Source organism: Oratosquilla oratoria, chromosome 12 (assembly GCF_046742065.1).
Source record: "Oratosquilla oratoria isolate Oo_2021 chromosome 12, ASM4674206v1, whole genome shotgun sequence".
Classification (NCBI taxonomy): domain Eukaryota; kingdom Metazoa; phylum Arthropoda; class Malacostraca; order Stomatopoda; family Squillidae; genus Oratosquilla; species Oratosquilla oratoria.
This window is the reverse complement of record NC_134788.1, coordinates 24,594,809-24,618,192: the sequence shown is the minus strand read 5'-3', so window position 1 is coordinate 24,618,192 and position 23,384 is coordinate 24,594,809. Positions and strand designations below refer to the sequence as shown.

At 36.1% G+C, this 23,384-nt stretch overlaps 1 protein-coding gene across 1 annotated transcript; it reads left to right on the top strand.

The window, feature by feature from the left end:
* The first annotated feature begins 261 nt into the window (after window positions 1–261).
* LOC143030287 (uncharacterized) lies at window positions 262–23,031 on the top strand. The gene is made up of 5 exons (XM_076193440.1): window positions 262–1,078; window positions 2,007–4,634; window positions 8,249–8,390; window positions 8,633–8,855; window positions 22,694–23,031. Exons 2-5 carry the CDS (start codon window positions 2,123–2,125, stop codon window positions 22,763–22,765), a joined length of 2,949 nt encoding a protein of 982 aa, XP_076049555.1. The 5' UTR covers window positions 262–1,078; window positions 2,007–2,122; the 3' UTR covers window positions 22,766–23,031.
* The last annotated feature ends 353 nt before the right edge of the window (window positions 23,032–23,384 follow it).

The window sequence follows — 23,384 nt, the reverse complement described above, 5'->3', positions numbered from 1 at the left end:
CTAACCGAGCAAATTGGTCTGCCTCACATCTATCATAACTCTTACTTCCTTCCATTTCACTCTTTCCTTCCACTAAACCCCGAATTCCCCCCTCCCTCCCATCTTATCTATCCTGCTCTCTAAATAACTGAATCCCCATTTTCTATAGTGCGATCCACAGGGGATTCTACCTGCCTTTGAAAAAAAAAATCGTTGTAAATAGGTCATTATAATTTAATGTTATCATAATGGTATTTTCGCAATAACATTTTGTCAGCCTGAGTCATAATAAGACTTTATTTAGTAATAGCACAATTGAATTATGTGGGGCCTAGGTAGTGAATGCAAGGAAAACATTGAGGGGTTGTTGGTAGTGTCACTACTAGTGCACAGTGACAGTGCACACCAAGTCTGTCATACTGTCTAGTTCAGCGTTTCTCAACCTTTTTACCCTTGCGTAATCTTTAAAATAAATTGCACGTCTCAAGGAACCCCTGCGCAAAAAAAAAAAAAAAAAATTTCATCGTAATAATAGGTTAGATAGGATGATGCCTATATTACATTATTACAACAACCAAGAATATGTCGTGCGTGTTTAATTATTTTACGTATATGAAATTAAAAATCAAAAGTGTATTATGGCTCAAACTTCAAACTAATGTACATTAAAGGTCTCGATATAAGAAGGGATGAATAAAAGGCAAGCATCATCGGGGGCGGGGTGGGGATAGTGTTGGTTAGGTTTGGTGGGGTTACGGTAGTATATCCTGCGGTTTTGAAAAATGTGCAGTTTTTAAATTATTTTTTCGGATTTTGTTTAGTGGCGAAGTATGTTAAAGTTACACTCAAGTAGATTTCAGTAGTGACAAATTTTCAAAGATTGTTTTCCCTCAGTTTTAGTTACTTTTTTCTTTGCAGAAAGTCATGTACAGATTTAGATGAAGTTTTGGGTAGTGATATTTGGCCTAGGTATATTCCTACTACGTTTTGATGGTGATCTGGATCTGGAGTTTTAGTTTGTTAACAGTTTTATTCAAAATATTAACAGATTTTTTATGAAATATCTTGGAGTGTGGTCCAAGTAATACTCCAGTAGATGGTGATTATATAAGTCTAATTACTATTATTTTTTTTTTTATGTTTAACATACACATTTGTTGAATATTTGCCAATTTTCTTGCTAAAAGTAATGAATTTGTTCCAACAAAAATTGGGAGTAGTGGAGTATAGCCCAAGTATTATTTCATTGATTAATCAATCAGTAATGAATTAGTTCCAACAAAAATTTGGAGTAGTGGAGTATCAGTATGGCGGCCCAAGTATTGTTCCATTGATTAATGAATCTATGGCCCAAGGTCTTCTTCCGTGCAAGAGAACCTCAGCTCTCAGATAATTGGCAACATTCATCAGGTTGGTCCATATGTCACTCAAGGAGATATTGTGTTATTGTCTGTGTATGGTTAGGGTGTGGCATGGTAGGGTGAAAGAGTGTTGGTGGTGATCACTGTGGTGATTGGATTTTTTTAGGTTTATCAGTCATGCCATTATATGAACTAAGGCAATGGTATTTGCTAGTGTACCCCAACAGCAGTATCTGTAAAACTCGTGTCTCACTGTGTAAATGGACAGACACACAAAACTTATGTTTATTGTGATTGAAAGTTAAGAGAATTGTTACAGGCTTGTATTGCCTTGTACATATTGTATCATTAATTGTCAATTAGCATACACAAATAGGAGGTAGGATTGTATATGGGTATAATTTTTACTTAGGCATTTATGGCAGTTCCAGTCACTCATTTTGGACAGTGAGCACTAGCCTAGAACCTGTCAGAAATACTCTGCATTGCCCCCAAACTGTGCTTGGTTTAATGCAACACAGGTCAACTTATCTTTTATCATTGTGCATTACTGTATATGTATTTCTAATGAAAACACTTAAGGGATACAGTATTCACAATAAACAGTTTAGTTAATTGATTGAAGTTTTGTGTGGTAATTTTTCTTATATTTTCATTTGCTTTCAGCTTCAGGAAGTACAGCGATGGTACTGAGAGGAGAATGGAAAAACCTGACCCGGAACTACAGCCATCACCTGTAGTACACATGCCTATCTTTAGGGTCTGATTTTATTACAGTCAAAATGGCGCAGTCCTTTAGGTCCCCATGCAGTGGACCTTTCAACAATATTGTCAATGATATTAACAGAGGCCTCACCTCTGGTGATATCAATTATTCAAAAGGACTGAAGGCCATTGATGTTTTTTGCAACCTCATCATGACTGCATCTTTTGAAACTCATTTTGTGGGTGGGGCACAGCCCATTGCAGACTGGCTGTCAGCAACAGGCCAGATCTGGAAGAAGCACTTCACGAGGAAGCAGCAAGACATTATAGAATCTCAGACTGAATTTAAGGACATGGACATTACCTTGCAATATAAAATTCTCACACTTTGGTGTAGCTTCAGACCAGTGCAAGATCCTTGCTGGCAGAATGATGCAGACAGTGAAGAGAATTCACTCTACCTTATTAAGGAGCAGCGGAACAAGTTTGCTCATGAATCAAGGCAAATAAAAGAAACTGTTGTCAATGAGGCAGAGAGAAATCGTCTGTTTGATGAGTTAACATCTGTATGTCATAATGCCTTGGATAAACTTAAAAACTATAAAAAAAGATTGGGACTACCAATAGAAGATATAGAGTACCTCACTGATCATGTGGAGAGAGGGTTAAATACTCTGAAGAGACAGGATGTTGTTGTTGAGTTGGAAGAGACAGAAAACAAACTGATTAAGGATGGAGCCATGGAGAGTGAGCCAAGAAAAAGGGACTTGCTTGAAATTCAGCCTTTCCCACAGATATTGAGATTCAGGCCCTTCTTGCTGAAAGACATCTATGAACCTCTTGATCTTCATGTAGAACGAAGAGGTTTGAGACCAGGAGACTCTAAGAATGTTCCTCTACCAGTCAGGGAACTGCTTACAACACCAGAATCTGGAAGCAGCAGCAGTAGGCCTCATGTCATATGTGTGGAAGGTCCAAGTGGTGCTGGGAAGTCCATTTTTGTAGCTCAGGTTGTGTTTGATCACCTTGATGCCATTAAAAGTATCGATGAGTTGGAAAGTTTCCAATTGGTTCTATATTTGCCTTGTAAGCAGACATGTTGTGGCACAACTTTGAAGGAGTTTATTAGGTCTTCCCTTCCTAATACAAGCAAGAATGTCAGTGATGACCTCCTTTTGAGGGCAGTGCGCAACTTGAAAGTTCTTGTCATAGCTGATGGTTTTGATGAAGTTAGCCAGCAGGTAAGATGTCTTTTAAGTGAACTCTATCAGGAAGCCCAGCATGGAAGCCTCTGTATCCTTTTGACAACAAGGACAGGAAGCTTGGATGAAGCTGTCTCCCTTATGAGAGGTATTAAATGTTTCCACGTATTACTATCTGCACTGCCACCTGCAAAGATTGAAATAATGGCAGGGAAGTATTATAAAGCTCTTCAAGTAAGGATGTCCAGTCCCCCACCTGAGGAAGAAGTGGTAAAGGCTGTATCCATTGCAGCCAAACACATTGAGAGGACGCCACGGAACATTATACTGTTGACTTATTTTGCATGTGTACAACCAGAGAAAGTCAAGGCTCCACTAACACTGCCTGAACTACTCAATGCCTTGGATCAAATGTATCTCAAGATGCTGATGGAACGTCTAACTGATCAAGGCCTCACTAGATCTGATACGCTTAAGGAAATAAATTTCTTCATTAAAGCTCTTAATGCAGCAGCTCTTCAGAGTATCTTGAAAGGAGAAGTGGATATAGAGCAGGAATGCCTGCAGCAATTGGCAGATGAGTGCAGCTATCCAAATGACATGCTAGATGCCTTTCTCTCTTGTAGACGACATCAGACAATCATGGGAGACACTGTTGTTTACACTTTTCCACATACTAGCCAACTTGAGTATAGGGCAGCCCTAGGAATTCGTGATCAACTGAAGGAGTACAAATTAGATAAGGGGAAATCTGATCAGGTTCTTCATGACATCCTACAGATAGGACAAGGAAAAAAAGTAGAGTTGCACAATCTATGGAACTTACTGTTGATACTTGTAGGTGTTCTGAAGCTTGATGGTTTACTTTCCAGCTATGCCAAAGAAATGGCTGAGCTTGTTGTTAGTTCCCGCAGTAGTGTGGATGCTGCTTTGGAAGCTATTGCACAAAGTGATATGCAAGAGTTGTTCTCTACATCTGTTACTTCAAAGTTGCGACGAGATAGGTGGAATGTTAAATCCAATATACATGTGCTCAAGTCACTTTGCTATCTACCAAGACAGATCATTCTTCAAGTGCAGAATTGTTGTAATGATGAACCTTATTTAGCAGAAGTAATTGAAAGTCTTCGTGAGAGAAGCATTGAAGTGATGCTAACCCTCAATGGTTGCCTACATTACATGTGCTCTAAAGGTTGCTGCACATGGCCTATTACTAAATTGACTGCTCCTGGTGGAACCTGCACAGTGAGGCAACTTCAGGGACCATGGGATGTTAACATAATCCTCCCAACTTCTTTGTGGGATCTTGATCTGTATGTTAAATCACCAGAGGATATGGTAGAGCTCAAGAGCCAGGTCAACAGTCTACCAGAACTAAGAGAGCTTCGTAAGTATTTTGTATATCTTATTTTTCAAGGTTGATTTCAAAGAAAGGGAGTGTGGTGATGCAAATGCTAGGAAAATATATTGGTCAGTGTTTCCATACAGAAATATGTATCACACAGTTATTTATATTGTATCAATATAAAAAAAAAAAAATCCATAACTACACACACACACACACACACACACACACACACACACACTCACAAAAAACCCTAATCCACGCAAGATTGGAGTATGCATTAGTGTTATAGTCCCTACACAGAGTGAAGATAAACAAGATTAAGAGGATACTAAGGACAACAACAAAACTAATTCTTAACCTAGCAAATATGTTGTATGAAGAGAGACTAAAAGTACTGGATTTGCCAATATTGAAAGACTGAAGAAAAAGAAGTGATATCATTACAGTGTTCAGATCATTAAATGGGATAGACTGCATGGATAGAAGAGATTTCTTGATTAGGAGGAGAGGGCTTTAAAGTCATAATGACATTGAAATAATACAAAATATTTAAACTCTAAAAGATGTGAAGAAATATAGTTTTCCATATAGATGCATTAATACTTGGAAGCTGGAACAATACATGAATTTGAATATAGATATAATAATTGAAGATTAAGGAGATATAATTTAAGTAGGAACCATGCATGTATATGAAGCCAGGTATAATAATTTGAGAGTAAGAGACAGGATCCCATGAATATTGTTCTTTTCCTGTATACTTCATTTAGGTAAATACACACACACACACTGAGAGGTCAAACAGAGCTGATGCAGTGAATGGCATTTTAACACTTAGCAGTTGTAACAGCTTCCAAGGAAAAATATCCACCAGTTGGGTACACAGTGGGAAACAAAATGTGGGGTGCAGTCTGAGAGAGAAAAAAATCTTGGCAATACCATAAACAAAAGAAGTGAGCTGTTAGGAACTTGTTTGCTGACATTACAAATGGCAGAGTTTGAGTGTTCTGTAGTCATGAAATCTTGAGGGAACTTCATCAGGACTTGCACATAACAATGGATATATCTATCAAGTTTGTTTTCACTCAAGTCCAAAAGACTTGGGATGGTTCTATACATGTATTTATCTAATTTGGGAGTGTTTTGATTGAGAGGATTAGAAGAGGAACAGAGGGAGTAATTGGTGAGGAACAGTGTGGGTTTAGGACAGGTATGGGTTGTGTGGATCAGATTTTTGTGGTAAGATAGTGTGAGAAAACTGTAGGAAAAGGTAAGGATGTTTTTTTGGGCCTTTATGGATTTGGAAAAGCCTTATGACAGTAGACAGGAAGGCACTGTGGGAGGTATTGCAGATATATGGGATAGGAGGAAAGCTGTTAAGAGCAGTCAAGAGTTTTCATGAGAGTAGTAGAGCCTGTGTTAGAATCAGAAATGGAGAGTGGTTTGAGGTAAAGGTGGGACTTCGTCAGAAATGTGTTATGTCACCTTGGCTGTTCAATTTATACATGGATGGGGTAGTGTGAGAGGTAAATGCAAGGGTAATGGGTCAGGGATTGGAGATGGTTAAAGAAAATGGAGAAAAGTGGGAGATAAGCCAGTTGTTGTTTGCTGACAACACTGTGCTTGTGGCAGGATCAGAGGAGGGATTGAGGAAGTTAGTGACAGAGTTTGGGAAAGTGTGCAAAAGAAGGAAGTTGAAGATAAATGTGGGTAAAAGTAAGGTGATGAGATGTACAAGGGGAGAAAGTGACAGCAGATTGGAAGTGAGTATTAAGGGAGAGAGATTGGAGGAAGAGGATAGTTTTAGATACTTGGGTGCAAATGTGTCAGAAAAGGGGGGAATGGAGGTGGAGGCAGAATGTAGATTGAGAGAAGCAAGTAAATGCCTTGGGGGATTAAAAAGTGTAATGAGAAATAGACATTTGGGAATGGATGCTAAGAGGAGATTTTATGAAGGAGTGATTGTGCCAACAGCACTGTACAGGGCAGAAACATGGAACATAAGAGAGGAGACATGGAGGAGTTTGAATGTGTTTAAGATAAGGTGCCTGAAAAGAATGATAGGGGTTACTAGGCAAGATGGAGTGAGAAATGAGGAGGTGAGGAGGAGGAGAATGGGGATGGATGGAAAGGGAGTTGGGAGATAGGGTTGATGAAAGAGTATTGGGATGGTTTGGACACATGGAAAGAATGAGTGAAGAAAGATTATTAAAAGAGGTGTGGAAGGCAGAGATGGAAGGAGTGAACATGAGGGGGTGACCAAGGATGAGATGGATGTGGTAAAAGGGGCATTGGGAAAGATGGGAATGTATGTGGAGGAAGGAAGGATGGGAGATGACAGAGGATAGGGATGAATGGAGAATGGTTGTGTAAGGATGATGCTGTGATGTATGAGGGGGAGTGGGTGGGGGATGGGGGTAAGGGAGTGGGTGTGAAAAATGAATTGACACAGCCCAAAGGGATTTCTCCCCATCTCTTTTTCTGCATGAAGGGACGGAGAGAGGGAGGGGAGTCACTGATTAAATGAAGTGGCCTTGCTGTGGATGGCTGTCTTGCAACACTGCTTCTGACCCAGGCCAGTGGGCGAGATGCAGGGATGACCCGTCATCCATGAGGAGCCAAAATGAATGGGAGGGAGGGGGTGGATTGGAATGGAGTATGAGGGGATGGAATGGGTGGGAGTGGATTTTATGCCTTTGTTTTTTTGGCTACCTCGCTTGTAAGAGGGAAAAAGCCTTTGGTATATATATGTACGTACCTACAATTAGATGAATACATGGAACAGTCCAGGTAATGGCTGTCATACCAGCACCTATTAGATTTCTTTCCAGTCCTTATACGCTTAAGTAGATACTAGGGGGGGTTGTCATACTCGGACATATTAGTTTATTGCAATGGCTTAAACTGGTGGCACATGAATAGGGGATACTCTGACACCCTATGGACTAGGGAGGGAATTTGCATTTGTGGTAGGAAAATGGAAATGGAAAGCTGTGTTCTGCAAATTGTTAATTCCCAGACAATTGTTGCTCAAGGGAAGGAGAAAGTACTATAGGCCTTATTATTATTTATTTCCCTTGTGTCATACACATTAACTGTAAATCTATTTATCCTGACATCAGTTGTCTTGATGTACTAACATTGATGAAGGTTACCTTGCTTTTGGACATTAGATTTTAAAGGAGTTGCACATGTAATAGGAACTTTTTACTGCAAATGAAACTAAACATTTACTCTTTACTGCTAAGACATGTGCTCAAGGATACATGCCTGATAAGATAATTTTCTTTTGTGTAAACATGTGTGTCACTTCATTAAAGGGTTGTATACAATGTATTAATGTCACTTTAACATCTTTTATATAACATATTAGGTCAATTCCACGGACTATACATAGATCTTTGGTACCAGTTATGTGTTGAATGTATAGAAATCACATATATACAGTGAAAACCCTTTCCTCATACAAGGGGTAGTCAATTCAAAACATCCACCCACTTCATACACAAAACCCATTTAATGCATTTCCCATTTCAGCACCACACATAACTCACATTTGTCAGTAATATATTCAACAATATCATCATTGTAAATAATTATTACAATAAGGCCCCTTGTACAAAGATTATATTTCTATTGTATGTACTTCCCAGAGATCCGTTTGTCAACAAAGGCAGGTGGGATGCAATTGGGTTCTCCCCTGCAGAAGGAAGTTTCCATTCTTTGGCTTTATGGTGTTGCAAATGATGACTGTGATTGGATGTTAAAGCTGTTGACATCACTTCACATACAAAAGTTAGTATCTTAATGACATGAGTATAAACATATTGAATTTTTAATTTACTGAAAAATCAAATGGTTTCCAACAATAGATTTATCTTAATCACTACAGAAATATTATATCTGCATAGCCAACACTAGCTCTTTTAGCTCATTTAAGGATGAGAATATATTTTTCTGCCAAGTTATCATAAATCTACATGTGAAGTGTTCCTATAATGAATTGATTGCCAATATACATGTATGTATTTTTACAGGATGTACAAAGGAATAATTTTCATGGACAGTCACCTAACTCCCACAGGATTTGCAAGAATAGCAGAAACACTGGGAAAGCACAGTGTAAAGGTAGAGTGGGTGATGGGTAATATCCCACGTGAGGCTTGGGTAGATGACCATGAACGGCAGTCAGGATTCACTTACAAGAAGTTGGCTGACTTCACTCGCAAGCACCTGAAAAGTTCTATGGTGAAACTGCATGTGAGTACAGTATAAGATTTGAATATTATGTGAAACAAAATTATATATCTACTTGTTGATACTATATGGTGATTGATTTTATTTAGACATGCAATCAGTTTGCTTTTTTGTTACATCACTGAGATGTTAATAGATGTTCACATTTGTACTCAGGATTTAAGTAGTGAGAAAAACTACAAACTAGATACCTGTCATTCATAAAACAGATGGAAAAATATGAATAAACATGTTATATTATCAGTTTGTTATTTGTTGAAGTAAAATGAAAATTTTATTTGCTACATGTTAAATGCATGTTCATTCCTTATGTAAAAATTTATCAACACATTCTTCATCTCTCTGTTCTTCCACTTTCTTCATCTCAATTTTCTCTCTCTAATTTCACAAGCTTACCACCTCTTCCTCCCTAGTCAATATTTGGGATTTTCTGCTTGAGTCTCTCTTTGTTGGAACAAGTTAGATGAGAAAGTGGTGTGTGCAAAAACAATACATGAATTTAAAAATAGTTTAGATAAAATGAGATATGAAGACGGGACCCCACGAGCATAGCTCCCCTTCCCGTAAAATACAACTTGGTAAATACAACTAGGTAAATACACACACACACACACTAAAAATAGCTTACACAAATATAGATGGAATAATCTCAGGAATAAACGAATTAAATGATTATCTAGTATTAGAAAAACCAGACATAATGGGAATTGTAGAAACCAAATTAAAGTTCATACTAACACCCCACACTGTGGGACAAGGAGAATACAACTGTTGGACAAAGAATAGAAAGAACAAGCAGGGCGGAGGAGTTCTAATTTTGGCCAAGAAAGATTTAACTGTAACAAAAATAACTGAAGGAAAAAATAATGTAGAATCAATTATAGTACAAGTCAAAGGTAAAAAAAATGAAGAAAAGAAAATTTGCAGTGGTATATGTACCTCCTAAGACACAAGCCTGGTCAGAGAGGGATCACGCTGAGTTACTAGATGATACAAAGGAAGAACTAATTGAAACACTGAAGGATGGAGGAAATACAGTAATTATGGGTGACTTTAATTCAAAAGAAATATGCTGGGAAGATATGACAGTGAAAGGGGAGAGAAACACTGGGGGCAATGTAATCCTTGACTTGACCATTGAATACACAATGACCCAGTGGATTAGAGAAAACACTAGATATAGAGGAAATGAGGAACCCTCAAAATTGGACTTAATACTTACAACAGAACCTGAGATAATCGATAATATTATTTACAAAACTCCGATAGGAAAAAGTGACCATGTACTAATAGAAATGGAATTGAAAGAACAACCAGACCAAAGCAAAAATGTTAAACATAGAATAGGAAGACCCATGTATAACAAAACAAACTTTGAGAAACTTAAAACATTCTTTCGCAATGCAAACTGGGAAAAATTCCAAAACGAAGATACAGGGATAGAAGAAAAATGGAACATACTAAAAGAAATTTATAATGAAGGAGTGAACAAATTCGTACCACAACAAAAAATGGAAAAGGCATACATAAAGAACTGGTACAACAAAAGATGTAGTGAAGCAAAGGAAAAAAGGGACAAAGCTTGGAAAAAATGGAAAAGAGATAAGAAACAAAGCAAATGGCAAACATACATCAAACTAAGAAACGAATATGTAAAAATACGCAGAGATGAAAAGAGAAATTACGAAAAAAAGATAATAGACAAATGTAAAGAAGAACCCAAACTATTTTACAAATATGTAAATGGAAAACTGAAAAACAAACAAGAAATAGAAAAACTGCGCCAAGATAAAAAAGAATTTACAGAAGAACTGGAAATGGCTGAAATAATGAACAACCACTCCAGATCAGTATTCACAATAGAAAAATCGCCTAACAGTGAAGTTAGAGAGAGAGAATTATCCCCAGCAATGAAAGAAATAAACGTAACACAAAAAGAAATCAGTGATCAAATTAAAACCCTGGATGTCAGAAAATCACATGGCCCAGACGGAATAGCAAACTGAATACTGAAAGAATGCATGGAAGAATTAACTGACAAAATATATGATATAATTAAATCATCAATTAAAGAAGGAAAAGTACCATTGGACTGGAAAAAAGCAAACATTGTACCAATTTATAAGGGAGGTGATAAGGAAGATCCATCTAACTACAGACCGGTCTCACTAACAAGCACAATAGCAAAAATTTGTGAAAGAGTGATCAAAAACAGATGGGTTAAGTACCTGGAAGAAAAATCTACACTGAACCCAAATCAATTTGGATTTAGACAAGGGAGATCCTGTACAACAAATCTGATTTGCTTTTACTCAAGATTAGTAGACATAATACAAGAAAGAGATGGATGGGCAGACTGTGCTTTTCTGGACCTGCAAAAGGCATTCGATAAGGTACCTCATAGGAAACTAATAAATAAGATAGAGTCAAAAGGTGGCATCAGAGGAAAATTATTGGAATGGATGAAAGACTTTCTGATTAGGAGGAAAATGAGAGTTGTAATTAGAGAAAAATTCTCCAACTGGGAAGAAGTAACAAGCGGGGTCCCGCAAGGATCAGTACTGGCACCGATCATGTTCGCTGTATACGTTAATGACATGAATGAAGGCGTGGAGTGCTATATAAATTTTTTTGCAGATGATGCAAAATTACTTAAGAAGGTAAAAATGGAAGAGGACTGCAACTCATTGCAACAAGATCTGGACACAATATGGAATTGGACTCAAAAATGGGAAGTAAAATTCAATATTAAGAAATGCAGCATAATGGAATTTGGAAAGAGTAAAAATAGAATATCAAAAGATTACAGAATTGGGGAAGAAAAAATAAATAAAACTAACTATGAAAAAGATCTTGGAGTGATGATTGGAAAGGACATGAAACCAGATAAGCATATAAACAAGATGTTCGGAGAAACCTACAACTTATTGAGAGCAATCAAAGTGGCATTTACCTATATGGACGAAGAAATGATAAGGAAAATACTTACTACACTAATAAGACCAAACCTCGAGTATGCAGCATCACTTTGGACACCCAGTACCAAAAAGAATATTAAGAAACTAGAAAGATTACAAAGAGCGACAACAAAACTAGCACCGACACTCGCCGAACTAACATATGAGCAAAGACTATCCAAATTGAACCTACCAACTCTGGAACAAAGAAGAGAAAGAGGAGATTTGCTAACTATCTACAGAATAATGAAAGGAATGGAAGTTTTAGACAGGAACGACCTATTAATGTGGGACAACGGTAAAACAAGAGGACACGGAAAAAAACTGAAAAAGGATAGTTATAGAAAAAACTTGAAAAGGAACAGTTTCCCACACAGAGCGATAAATACATGGAACAAATTAGACAACAAAACAGTATGTGCTAACACTATACAAGATTTTAAGATAAAACTTGATGCGGAGAGATACAAAGACGGGTCACCACAAGCATAGCTCCCCTCCCGTATATTACAACTAGGTAAATACAACTAGGTAAATACACACACTTGATGGTGTATTGGTAGAGTTCCCAACTACCACTACAGCAGTCCAGGTTTGAATCCTGCCCAGGGGTGAAATAATTTCAGTGTTGCTGCACTGTGAGTCATTACTCCAACTCTTGTGGGTGGGGAGTTGGGTTTGTGTGTGCGTGTAAGGTCACAACATTAACCATAGATTGATCATATATCAGCTCTGAGCTCTGTTTTGGGAGGGAAATGGTTGTTGATCATGAGTCCTGCATGTGATCCAAGACCATTGTGAATCAAACACTCATGCACACACGTCACTAGAGGTGACAACGAAGCTTGGACTCCAGAGAAAACGGCAAATTTCGAGGATCACAAACGACAAGGAAGTACCTGTGTTGTATTAATAGGGAAGGGGAAAGCTCGTGGTGTAGTGGGAAGGTGAAGAAAAAGGAGAAGGGGAGGGATTACTGAGGAAAATGGAAGGAAATGAGGAATGGGACGAATGGGCCCAGGATCTTAAGAAAAGCGTAAACAAACGGGGAGGGGGTGGCAGAATATACAGACGAACATCAAGGAAGCAGAGGTGTGAAGAGCAGAAATATAGATAATAGCAGCACAATGGAAAGAGATGATAACTGATTTTTTTTTTGTTTAAAGAGGGAGAAGGGGACAACCTCCACCAACTAGTAAATCTAGAGGAGAAAAAAAAAAATGAATGAAGATTGGAAGGTTAGGTTTGACTTATTAACTCTAGTTGCAGAGAAAGTTGATATACTGGAAGAACTAAGAGAACCAAAATCTAACTAAAGAAGTAGAATTAAAAAGACAGTTAGGAGAAGTAAAGGAAGAGAATAAGGAATTAAAGAGGAATAATAAAGAAAATAAAGAGTCCATAACAAAAGAAGTAGGTGGTTGGAAAAAAGGTTTAGGAGAATAACAAAATTGAATTTAGAGATATAGTGAAACAACAGATAAAGGAACAAACTGAAGGCACAGTTATTAAAGTGATGAGAGAGAAGGAGAATATAGTAAGAGACTTAGCAGATAAAAAGAAATGTATAATTATATTAGGGATGGAAGAGAAGTATAATCTAAATAGGACTACAAGAATAAAGGAGGAAAAGGAAAAAGTAAATAGTATATTAGAAGTAGTTCAAGAAGATGAACCAGAAATAGGGAAACAAATAGAAGAAATGTATAGGCTCAGGAAATACAATACTGATAAGACCAGACCAATTAAGGTTAAATTCAGGTCACAAATGACAGCAGAGAATATCTTAGCAAAAACAGGGAAACTAGCAGATAGCAATTTAAACAGGTATGGATAAAAAGAGAAATGAATAAAGAGGAGAGGATGAGAAAACAAAAAGACTAGAAGCTAAGGAAAAAAACGAGAAAAGAACAGAGACAGAAAAAGAGAAAGTCTATTGGAGAGTAGTGAATATTAAAGTGAGGAAATGGTTCATAGCAGAGAAAAACGGAAGGGAAACAGAAAACATGATGGAAGTTGCAGAAAATTAAAAGTGTCTTACACAAATATAGATGGATTAATAGCAGGCTTGAACAAACTGAATGATTACCCGAAGGAAAAAGAATCAGACATAATGGGAATAATAGAGACAAAATTGAAAAGTCTATTACTACCCAACAGTGTAGGACATGGTGCATATAATTGTTGGATTAAAAACAGAGAGGTAAAGCAAGGGGGTGGAGTTATGTTCCTGACTAAGGATATAAATGTGAGGAATGTCACATATGGAAAGAATAGAGTAGAAATGATTACGATGGAAGTGGAGGACAAGGATAGGAAGAGCAGGAAGTTTGTAGTAAATTATATGCCTTCTAAAATGGCTTTGTGCGAAGAGAGAGAACACAAAAATATGTTAGAAGACACCAGGATATCACTAAGATAATGGAAGATGGAGGACGAATAATTATAATGGGTGACTTTAATTGTAAAGAAATTTGCTGGAAAGAGATGACAGTGAAGGGTGGAGATGACCTATGGGGAAATGTATTACATGATATGATTATTGAATATACAATGACACAATGGATACAAGAAAATACTGGGTGTAGAAATGAGGAAGAACCATCGAGACTGGACCTAATAATCACATCAGAACCCGAAATAGTGGACAAGATCAAATACAAAACACCAATAAGTAAAAGTGACCACATATTGGTTGAACTGGAACTAAATGAGGAAAAATACATGAAAAAAATGAACAATATAGAAAGGGAAGATTGATGTATAAAAAAACAAATTTTGACAAAATAAAATAATTCTTTCAAAAAGCTGACTGGGAAAGAATACACAAGGAAGAAACAACAGTAGAAGAGAAATGGAGTATTTTGACAAAAATTTATAAAGAAGTGGAAAAAGTATGTTCCAAGACTAAAGCAAGAAAAAGGATATGTATAGTGCTGGTTCAACAAAAGATGTAGGGAGGTAAAAGACAAAAGGGATAAAGCTTGGATAAAATGGAAATGACAAAAAACCTGAAAAATGAAAAATATGTACTAATTATAGAAATGAATATGTGCAAGTGTGCAGAGAAGAAAAGATAAAATATGAAAAAGATTAGAAAAATGTAAAGATCAACCAAAATTATTTTACAGATTAAACAACAAACTGAAAAGCAAACAAGAATTAGAGAAACTATGACAAGGAGGAGTTGAATACACGGAGAAAATAGAAATGGCAGAAATCATGAATAAGCATTTTAAATCGGTGTTTACAAGGGAGAACATACAACCTAGAGATATGGAATGGGAGGAGAGAGTTTCCCCTATGAAAGAGATAGAAGTATTAAGAAATAAAATAATGAATCACTTGGGTAATCTCAATGTCAGAAAATTGCATGGACTGGATGAAATGGCAAACTGGATCTTGAGAGAATGCAGGAATGAACTAACAGACAAAATACATAGCCTAATAAACAGTTAATTCAAAGAGGGAAAAGTTCCAGAAGATTGGAAAAGAGCAAATATAGTACCAATATGTAAAGGGGAAACAAGGAAGACTCTACTAACTATAGACCGGTCTCTCTTACAAGTATGATAGCTAAAATCTGTGAAAGAATGATCAAAACTAGATGGGTAAGGTATCTGGAAAAAAAGTACTAAATCCGAGGCAATTTGGATTTAGATAAGGATGATCATGCATCACAAACTTGATGTGTTTCAATTCAAGACTAATAGATGTAAAACAAGAAAGAGATGGATGGGCTGATTGTGCATTTCTAGACATGAAGAAAGCTTTTGATAAGGTGCCACATAAGAAGTTGCTTAAGAAATTAGAAACTTCAGGAGGAATACATGGCAAACTACTGAAGTGGATGGAAGACTTCTTGCATGAAAGAAAAATGAGTGGTGATAAGAGACACTCTAATTGGGATGAAGTGATAAGTGGTGTTTCACAAGGAACAGTTTTGGCCCCAATAATGTATGCTATATATATTAATGATATGGATGAAGGAATTGAAAGTTATATGAGCTTCTTTGTGGATGATGCAAAATTGTTGAAAAAAGTGAACACTGAAGAAGAGTGTGAGTCGCTACAGAGTGATCTCAATAAAATATGGGAATTGAGTTGGAAGTGGGAGATGGAATTCAATATCAAGAAGTGTAGTATAATGGAATTTGGAAGAAGCAAAAAATGAATAGTAGGATCATATAAATTGGGAGAAGAAGAAATAAAAAAGTAGAAAATGAGAAGGACCTGGGAGTTATTATTATGAATAATATGTCCCCTGAGAAACATATAAACAAAATTTTTGGAGAAACTTATAATTTGATAACAATCAAAGTGGCATTTACATATCTGGATGAAGAAATGGTGAAGAAAATACTAGTTACTTTGATAAGACCAAGATTGGAATATGCAGCAACGATGTGGTCACCAAGTACAAAAAAATGTGTAACAAAACTTGAAAGAATACAAAGAGCAATTACAAAACTAGCACCATCACTCTCAGAACTATCATATGAAGAGATATTTACAAAACTTGAACTACAGACATTAGAGCAAAGAAGAGAGAGAGGAGACTTGATAACTATTTGTAGAATCATGAAAGGCATAGAAACCATTGATAGAGAGGATCTAATAAAATGGGATAGTAGAAATACAAGAGGACAAGGAAAAAAAAATCAAGAAAGACAGTTATAGAAGGGACCTGAAAAAGAACAGCTTTCTCCTCAGAGTAATAGACATCTGGAACAAGTTAGAGAAAAAAGCAGTGTGTGCAAAAACAATTCATGAATTTAAAAACAGTTTAGATAAAATGACATATGAAGACGGGACATGATAAGCATGGCTCCCCTTCCCATAAAATACAACTAGGTAAATACATGTCGGACAGACGGCGAAGATTGGAACTCCGGAAACCCCCCCCCCCGCAATTTTCGTGGATTTCAATGACGAGGTAGTACCTGTGTTGTATTAGTAGGGAAGAGGAAAGCTCGTGGTGTAGTGGGCAGGTGAAGAAAAAGGAGAAGGGGAGGAATTATTGAGAAAAATGGAAGAAAATGAGGAAGGGGAGGAACAGGCCCCGGAAGTCAGAAGGGGTGTAAACAAAAGGTGCGCAGACGACACGAGTGAAGTCGGAGAAGTCAGCAAAGGGATCACAAGTAGAAATATAGATAAGAGCAACTCAATAGAAAGTAGAGATAATTATTTATGTGGATTTAATGAGGGAGGAGACGACAACCTCCCCTGATTAGCAAGTCTAGAAAAAAACTAACAAAAATGAATGAACCATGGGAGGTTAGGTTCAGCCAACCAACGCTAATTACACAGAGTTGATAAGCTGGAAGAACTAAAGAAGGAGAACCAAAACCTGAATAAAGAAATAGAAGAATTAAAAAGACAGAAAAAAGAAAGGATGAGAATGAGGAATTAAAGAGAAATAATAAAGAGAATAAGGAGTCCATAGCAAAAGAGGTAAAGGTTTGGAGAAAAGTTCATGAGGATAAAATTGAATTTAGAGATATGGTGAAACAACAGATGAAGGAACACACAAAGGACACAATTATTAAAGTGATGAGAGAGGAGGAGAATATAGTAAGAGAATATAGTAAGAGACCAATACACGAATTTAAAAACAGTCTAGATAAAACGAGATATGAAGACGGGACACCACGAGCATAGCTCCCCTTCCCATAATATACAACTAGGTAAATACACACAAATAAAAAAAAGAGAAAAGAACAGAGACTGAAAAGAACAAGTTTTTTTGGAGAGTAGACCTGAGGCTGAGAAAATGGTATATATATATAAAAAAAAAAGGAAACAACAAAAAAAAAAAGAGAAAGGATAAAATTAAAAATATTGTACACATGGATGGCATTTCAGGATTAAATTAATTAAATGACTATCTGGAAGAAGATAAATTGGATATAATGGGAATTGTAGAGATGAAATTAAAAGGTTCATTACCACCTAATACTGTGGGACAAGGTCTATATAATTATTGGATAGAAAATAGAAAGGAGAAACAGGGTGTTGTTGAAATTTTTTTTTTTTTTTTTTTTTTTTTTTTTTTTTAACCAAAAAAGGCTTAAATGTGACAAAGATAACAGAAGGAAATAATAATGTGGAATTGATTATGATAAAAGTTGAAAACTAGTGGCATGAAAAGTAGAAAATTTGTAGTAATATATGTGCCCACAAAAACATATTCTTGGACTGAAAGTGACCACTCATAAATGTTGGAAGACATAAAGCATGTATTAAATGAATTATTAAAAGGAGGATACATAGTAATTATGGGTGACTTACTCCAAAGAAATATGTTGGGAAGAGATAACAGTGAAAGGTGGAGAGGACCCTTGGGGAAATATACTACTAGATGTGACCATTGAATATACAATGACTCAGTGGGTATAGGAGAATACCAGATATAGAAATAATGAAGAACCATCGAGATTACACTTAATATTTATGCCAGAGCTTGAAATTGTGGATAGAATGGAATACAAGACACCGTTTAGAGCACCGTTTAGAGCTTGAACTAAAAGACCAAATTGATTTGAGAAGAAATGAGAAACAGAAAAAACTAATGTACAAGAAAAAATATTTTGATAAACTCAGAAAATTCATTCAAAAAGTAAATTGGAAAAACTTCTTAAATGATGAAACAAAGATTGAAGAGAAATGGAATATATTAGAAGAAATTTATAAAGAAGGAATAGATAAGTACGTACCAAAGCAGAAGCAGGAAAGTGTGTACATTCAGTGCTGGTATAACAAAAAATGTAGCGAGGCAAAAGATAGAGACAAAGCTTGGAAAGAAAAAAGAAAAAGGAAAAAACAGATAAGTGGCAAACATATATCAAACTGAGAAATGAATATGTGAAAATATGCAGGGAAGAAAAATGAAAGTATGAGAAAGACATAATAGATAAATGAAAGGATTAACCCAGATTATTCTACAGGTATGTGAATGGTAAACTGAAAAAAAAAAATAATAATAATAATGAAACTGCATCAAGGGAATGAGGAATATATAGAAGTAGAAATGGTGGAGGTTATGAACAAATATTTTAAGTCAATATCAACAATAGAAAATGCACATAATTGGGAAGAAGAAAAGATAGAAAGATCCTCCTAATGAAAAAAAAAAAATAATAATAATAATAATGATAATAATAAAAAACTTTGATGTCAGAAAAACATATGGTCCAGACAGAATTGCAAATTGGATACTAAAAGAATGTATAGATGAGCTAGCAGACAAAATATATAAAACAATAGATTGCTCACATAAACAAGCAAAGGTACAACAAGATTGGAAAAATGCAAATATACCATTATATAAAGGGGGAGATAAGGAAGACCCAACAAACTATAGACCAGTCTCCCTTACAAGCACAATAGCTAAAATATGTAAAAAAGTGATAAAAAGTAGATGGATTAAACATCTTGAAGAAAATAAGATACTGAATCCAAAACAATTTGGCTTTAGACAAGGAAGAGCATGTGCCACCAAATTTTTGTTTTTATTCAAGGGTAATAGACATAATGCAAGAAAGGGATGGATTGGCTGATTGTGCTTTTCTAGATTTACAAAAGGCATTTGATAAAGTGCCACACAAAAAAACTAATAGAAAAAAAATTGTAGCAACAGGAGGTGTACAAGGAAAATTATTGAAATGGATGGAAGAATTCTTGATTGGGAGAAAAATAAGGGTGGTAGTTAAAGACAAAAACTTGACCTGGGAAGAAATGATAAGTGGAGTCCCACAAGGTTCTGTACTAGCTCTGACAATGTTTGCCATATATATAAATGACATGGATGAAGGTGTTGAATGTTACATAAACTTTGCAGATGACACAAAACTACTAAAGAAAATAAGTACAGAAAAAGACTGTGAATCACTTTAGAGAGGTCTGGAAATGGAGCCAAAAGTGGGACGGGAACTTCAACATCAAGAAATGCAGTATAATGGAGTTTGGAAAAAGTAAAAAAAGAATATCAGGGCAATATAAGGTTGGTACAAAGGAAGTAAAAAAAGTTAGCTTGGAAAAGGACCTAGGAGTAACTATTAACAAAGACATTCTACTAGACAAGCATATCAACAAAATAGTCAGAGAAACCTACAATTTACTAAGAACAATAAAGGTGGCCTTTAACTACATGGATGAGGAAATGGTAAAGAAAATGTTAGTCATGCTGATAAGACCAAAATTGGAGTACGGTACAACACTATGGGCACCCAATAAAAATAAAAAAATAAATAAAAAAAATATATATATATATATAAAGAAATTAGAAAGAATCCAAAGACCAACGACAAAGATGGCACTAATACTTTCAAAATTGACATATGAACAAAGATTGTCCAAACTAGAACTACCAACCCTAGAACAAAGAAGAGAAAGAGGAAATCTACTGGCCATTTACAGAATCATGAAAGGTTTGGAAATCCTTGATAGAGGAGATTTATTAAAATGGAACAGAAGAAAAACAAGAGGACACAAAAAGAAACTCAAAAAGGATAGTTATAGAAGAGATCTGAAAAAGAATAGTTTTCCACACAGAGTGATAGGTGTCTGGAACAAATTGGATGAAAAAATAGTATGTGCAAAAACCATACAAGAATTTAAGAACTAGATGTTGAGAGATACAAAGACGGGTCACTACGAGCATAGCTCCCTTCCTGTATAATAACACTAGGTAAATACACACACACAAACTATAGACCAGTATCCCTTACAAGCACAATTGCAAAAATATGTGAGCTATAAAAAATAAATGGACTGAACACTTGGAAGAGAACAAAATATTAAACCCCAACCAATTTGAATTTAGAAGTGGAAGATCATGTACTACAAACTTGATATGCTTTTACTCAAGATTGGTAGAAATAATACAAGAGAGATGGCTGGGCAGACTGTGCCTTCCTGGACTTACAAAAGGCTTTTGACAAAGTACCACACAAAAAGCTACTAAAAAAATTGGAACAATAGGTGGAATACAGGGAAAATTATTGGAATGGATGAAAGACTTCTTGAACGGAAGAAAAATGAGAGTGGTACTTAGAGAAAAGAATTCAAATTGGTTAAACATGATAAGTGGAGTCCCCCAAGGCTCTGTATTGGCTCTGATAATGTTTGCTGTTTATATAAATGACATGGTTGAAGGAATTGAATGTTATATAAACCTCTTTACAGATGATGCGAAACTATTGAAGAGAGTAAGTAAAGAAGATTGGAAATCTTTTCAAGAAGACCTGGACAAAGTCTGGAAATGGAGTATAAAGAATGAAGTGAATTTCAACATTAAGAAATGTAGTATAATGGAATTTGGAAAAAGTAAAAATAGAATATCTGGTCAATACAAAATTGGAACAAAGGAAGTTACAAAAGTAAGCTCAGAGACCTAGGAGTAATTATCTCGAACGACATGACACCAGACAAACATGTAAACAAAATAGTTGGAGAAACTTACAATTTAATAAGATCAATGAAAGTGGCCTTTGACTACATGGATGAGGAAATGGTAAAGAAAATACTAGTTACACTGATATGACCAAAATTAGAATATGAAGCATCACTATGGACATCCAGTAGAATGAAAAACATAAACTAGAAAAAATTCAAAGGGCATTGACAAAGATGGCACCAACATTTAGCAAGTTGACATATGAACAAAGATTGGATAAACTAAACTTACTAACTTTGGAACAAAGAAGAGAAAGAGGTGATTTGATAACCATCTACAGAATTATGAAAGGGATGGAAATCCTTGATAGGGATGATCTACTTAAATGGGACAGAAGAAATACAAGAGGACATGAGAAGAAACGTAAGAAGGACAGTTACAGAGGAGATTTGAAAATGAACAGCTTTCCATACAGAGTAATAGATACATGGAACTAATTGAAAGAGAAAACAGTGAGTGCTAAAACTATACATGATTTTAAGAAGAACTGGATGCGGAAAGATACAACTGCGGGTCACTATGAGCATAGCTCTTCTCCCAGAAAATACAACTAGGTAAATTCACACACCAGCTACTCTCCTTCTCTTTTTTCTATGTCTTTTTTCTATGTCTTTCTTGGCTATAAGTGAGGAGAACAACAGCTGTATGTTGGCCACTTGAAATGAAAACTTAAGCCTCCTCAAGACTGGCTACATTCAAGGACAATGCCCACTTCAAGGGTGTTGAAAGTCAAGTACACTGCCCTTTTTGAGGATGGTGACAGTTGGGAATGAAGACAGAGGCAGTGGAAGACACTTTCCAGTTCAAGGACAGTGACAATGGCAGGTACTGTTTGCTTTGAGGATAGCTGCTTTAGAGCAATGGTTGTTCTTGCCCTCAAAACATGCAGTACCCTTGACTCATCATTCAAGAAAAGAACAGCCTCCTCAGGGTTTTCCCTGATTGTCATCATCCTTGATCTCAAAATGGGCAGTGCCCTAATCTATAGCCTTCCTCATAGCATCCGCAGCTTCTCTCTTTGTAACGGAGAATGTCAAATACTGTACACTTATACTCATGGTTGCCCTCGAGTGCCACCCATCTGAAGGAGTGACATCAATGATGGGTTTATTTTATTTATTTTATTTTTTTTGTCACAGTTGAAAGATGAAGACAACAGTAATAGATAAGTTGGGAAAAGCACCATGTGAGGATGTAGTCTTTATTGGTACAACATTTTGCTTCTTTGAGCTTTATCAAGTACTTGATAAAGCTCAAAAGAGTGAAACATTGTACTGATAAAGACTTAATCCTTACATGATGCTTTTCCTGCCTTGCTTGTTGGCAGTTACCCATTTTTTTTTTTTTTTTAAGGGATTGATGGTGTGGGTGAAGGGTACTGAATAATTAACAATGTATTGATCCCTGCCCCTAATTTCAATTGACAGAAACTTCAGGACGAGATGCTGAAAGAACTGTTTGGTAGTCATGCTTTGATGAAGTTGTGGAAATTGGCCTAGAACCATCCCAGGACTACTACACACCCTGTCTTTTGCAACAGAACAGTTCTCAAAACCTTGTTCAGAGTCAAGGAAGAATAGACCCTTGTCTAGTATTGATGCATCAATGTTTTGAGACATTGAGACTGTAAATTCTCAGTTATATTGTTTTGTGTGTCACTTGTTTTGACAGATTTCATTGTAATAAGATGAAATACTTAGGTTGTACATGTGTGTTTTGTACATATTTTCTAATTTTGCAGTTGAGAGTTGAAATATAGTATTAAAGTACATTAATGTTTGACTTGGTTCCTGTGCATTTCACCTAGGGTGTGAAAAGTTGAAAAAAATCTGGAGATGGTTGCAAATAAACACAAAATAAAAACAAGTAACAGATATACTGATGGTGTATGTAAATATTTTATTCTAAATGATGAAATATGAGAAATGATTGGAGTAACATTAATTAGAAGCAAAATAGAAAAGGCACAACTAAGGTGGCTTGGGCACGTGGAGAGAATGGATGAAGAGAGAATTGCAAAGAAAAGATGGAACTGGAGACCAAAAGGTAGCAGATCTAGAGGTAGACCGAAGAAAAGATGGAAAGATGGAATTGAAGAAATCCTTGAGGCAAATAGTT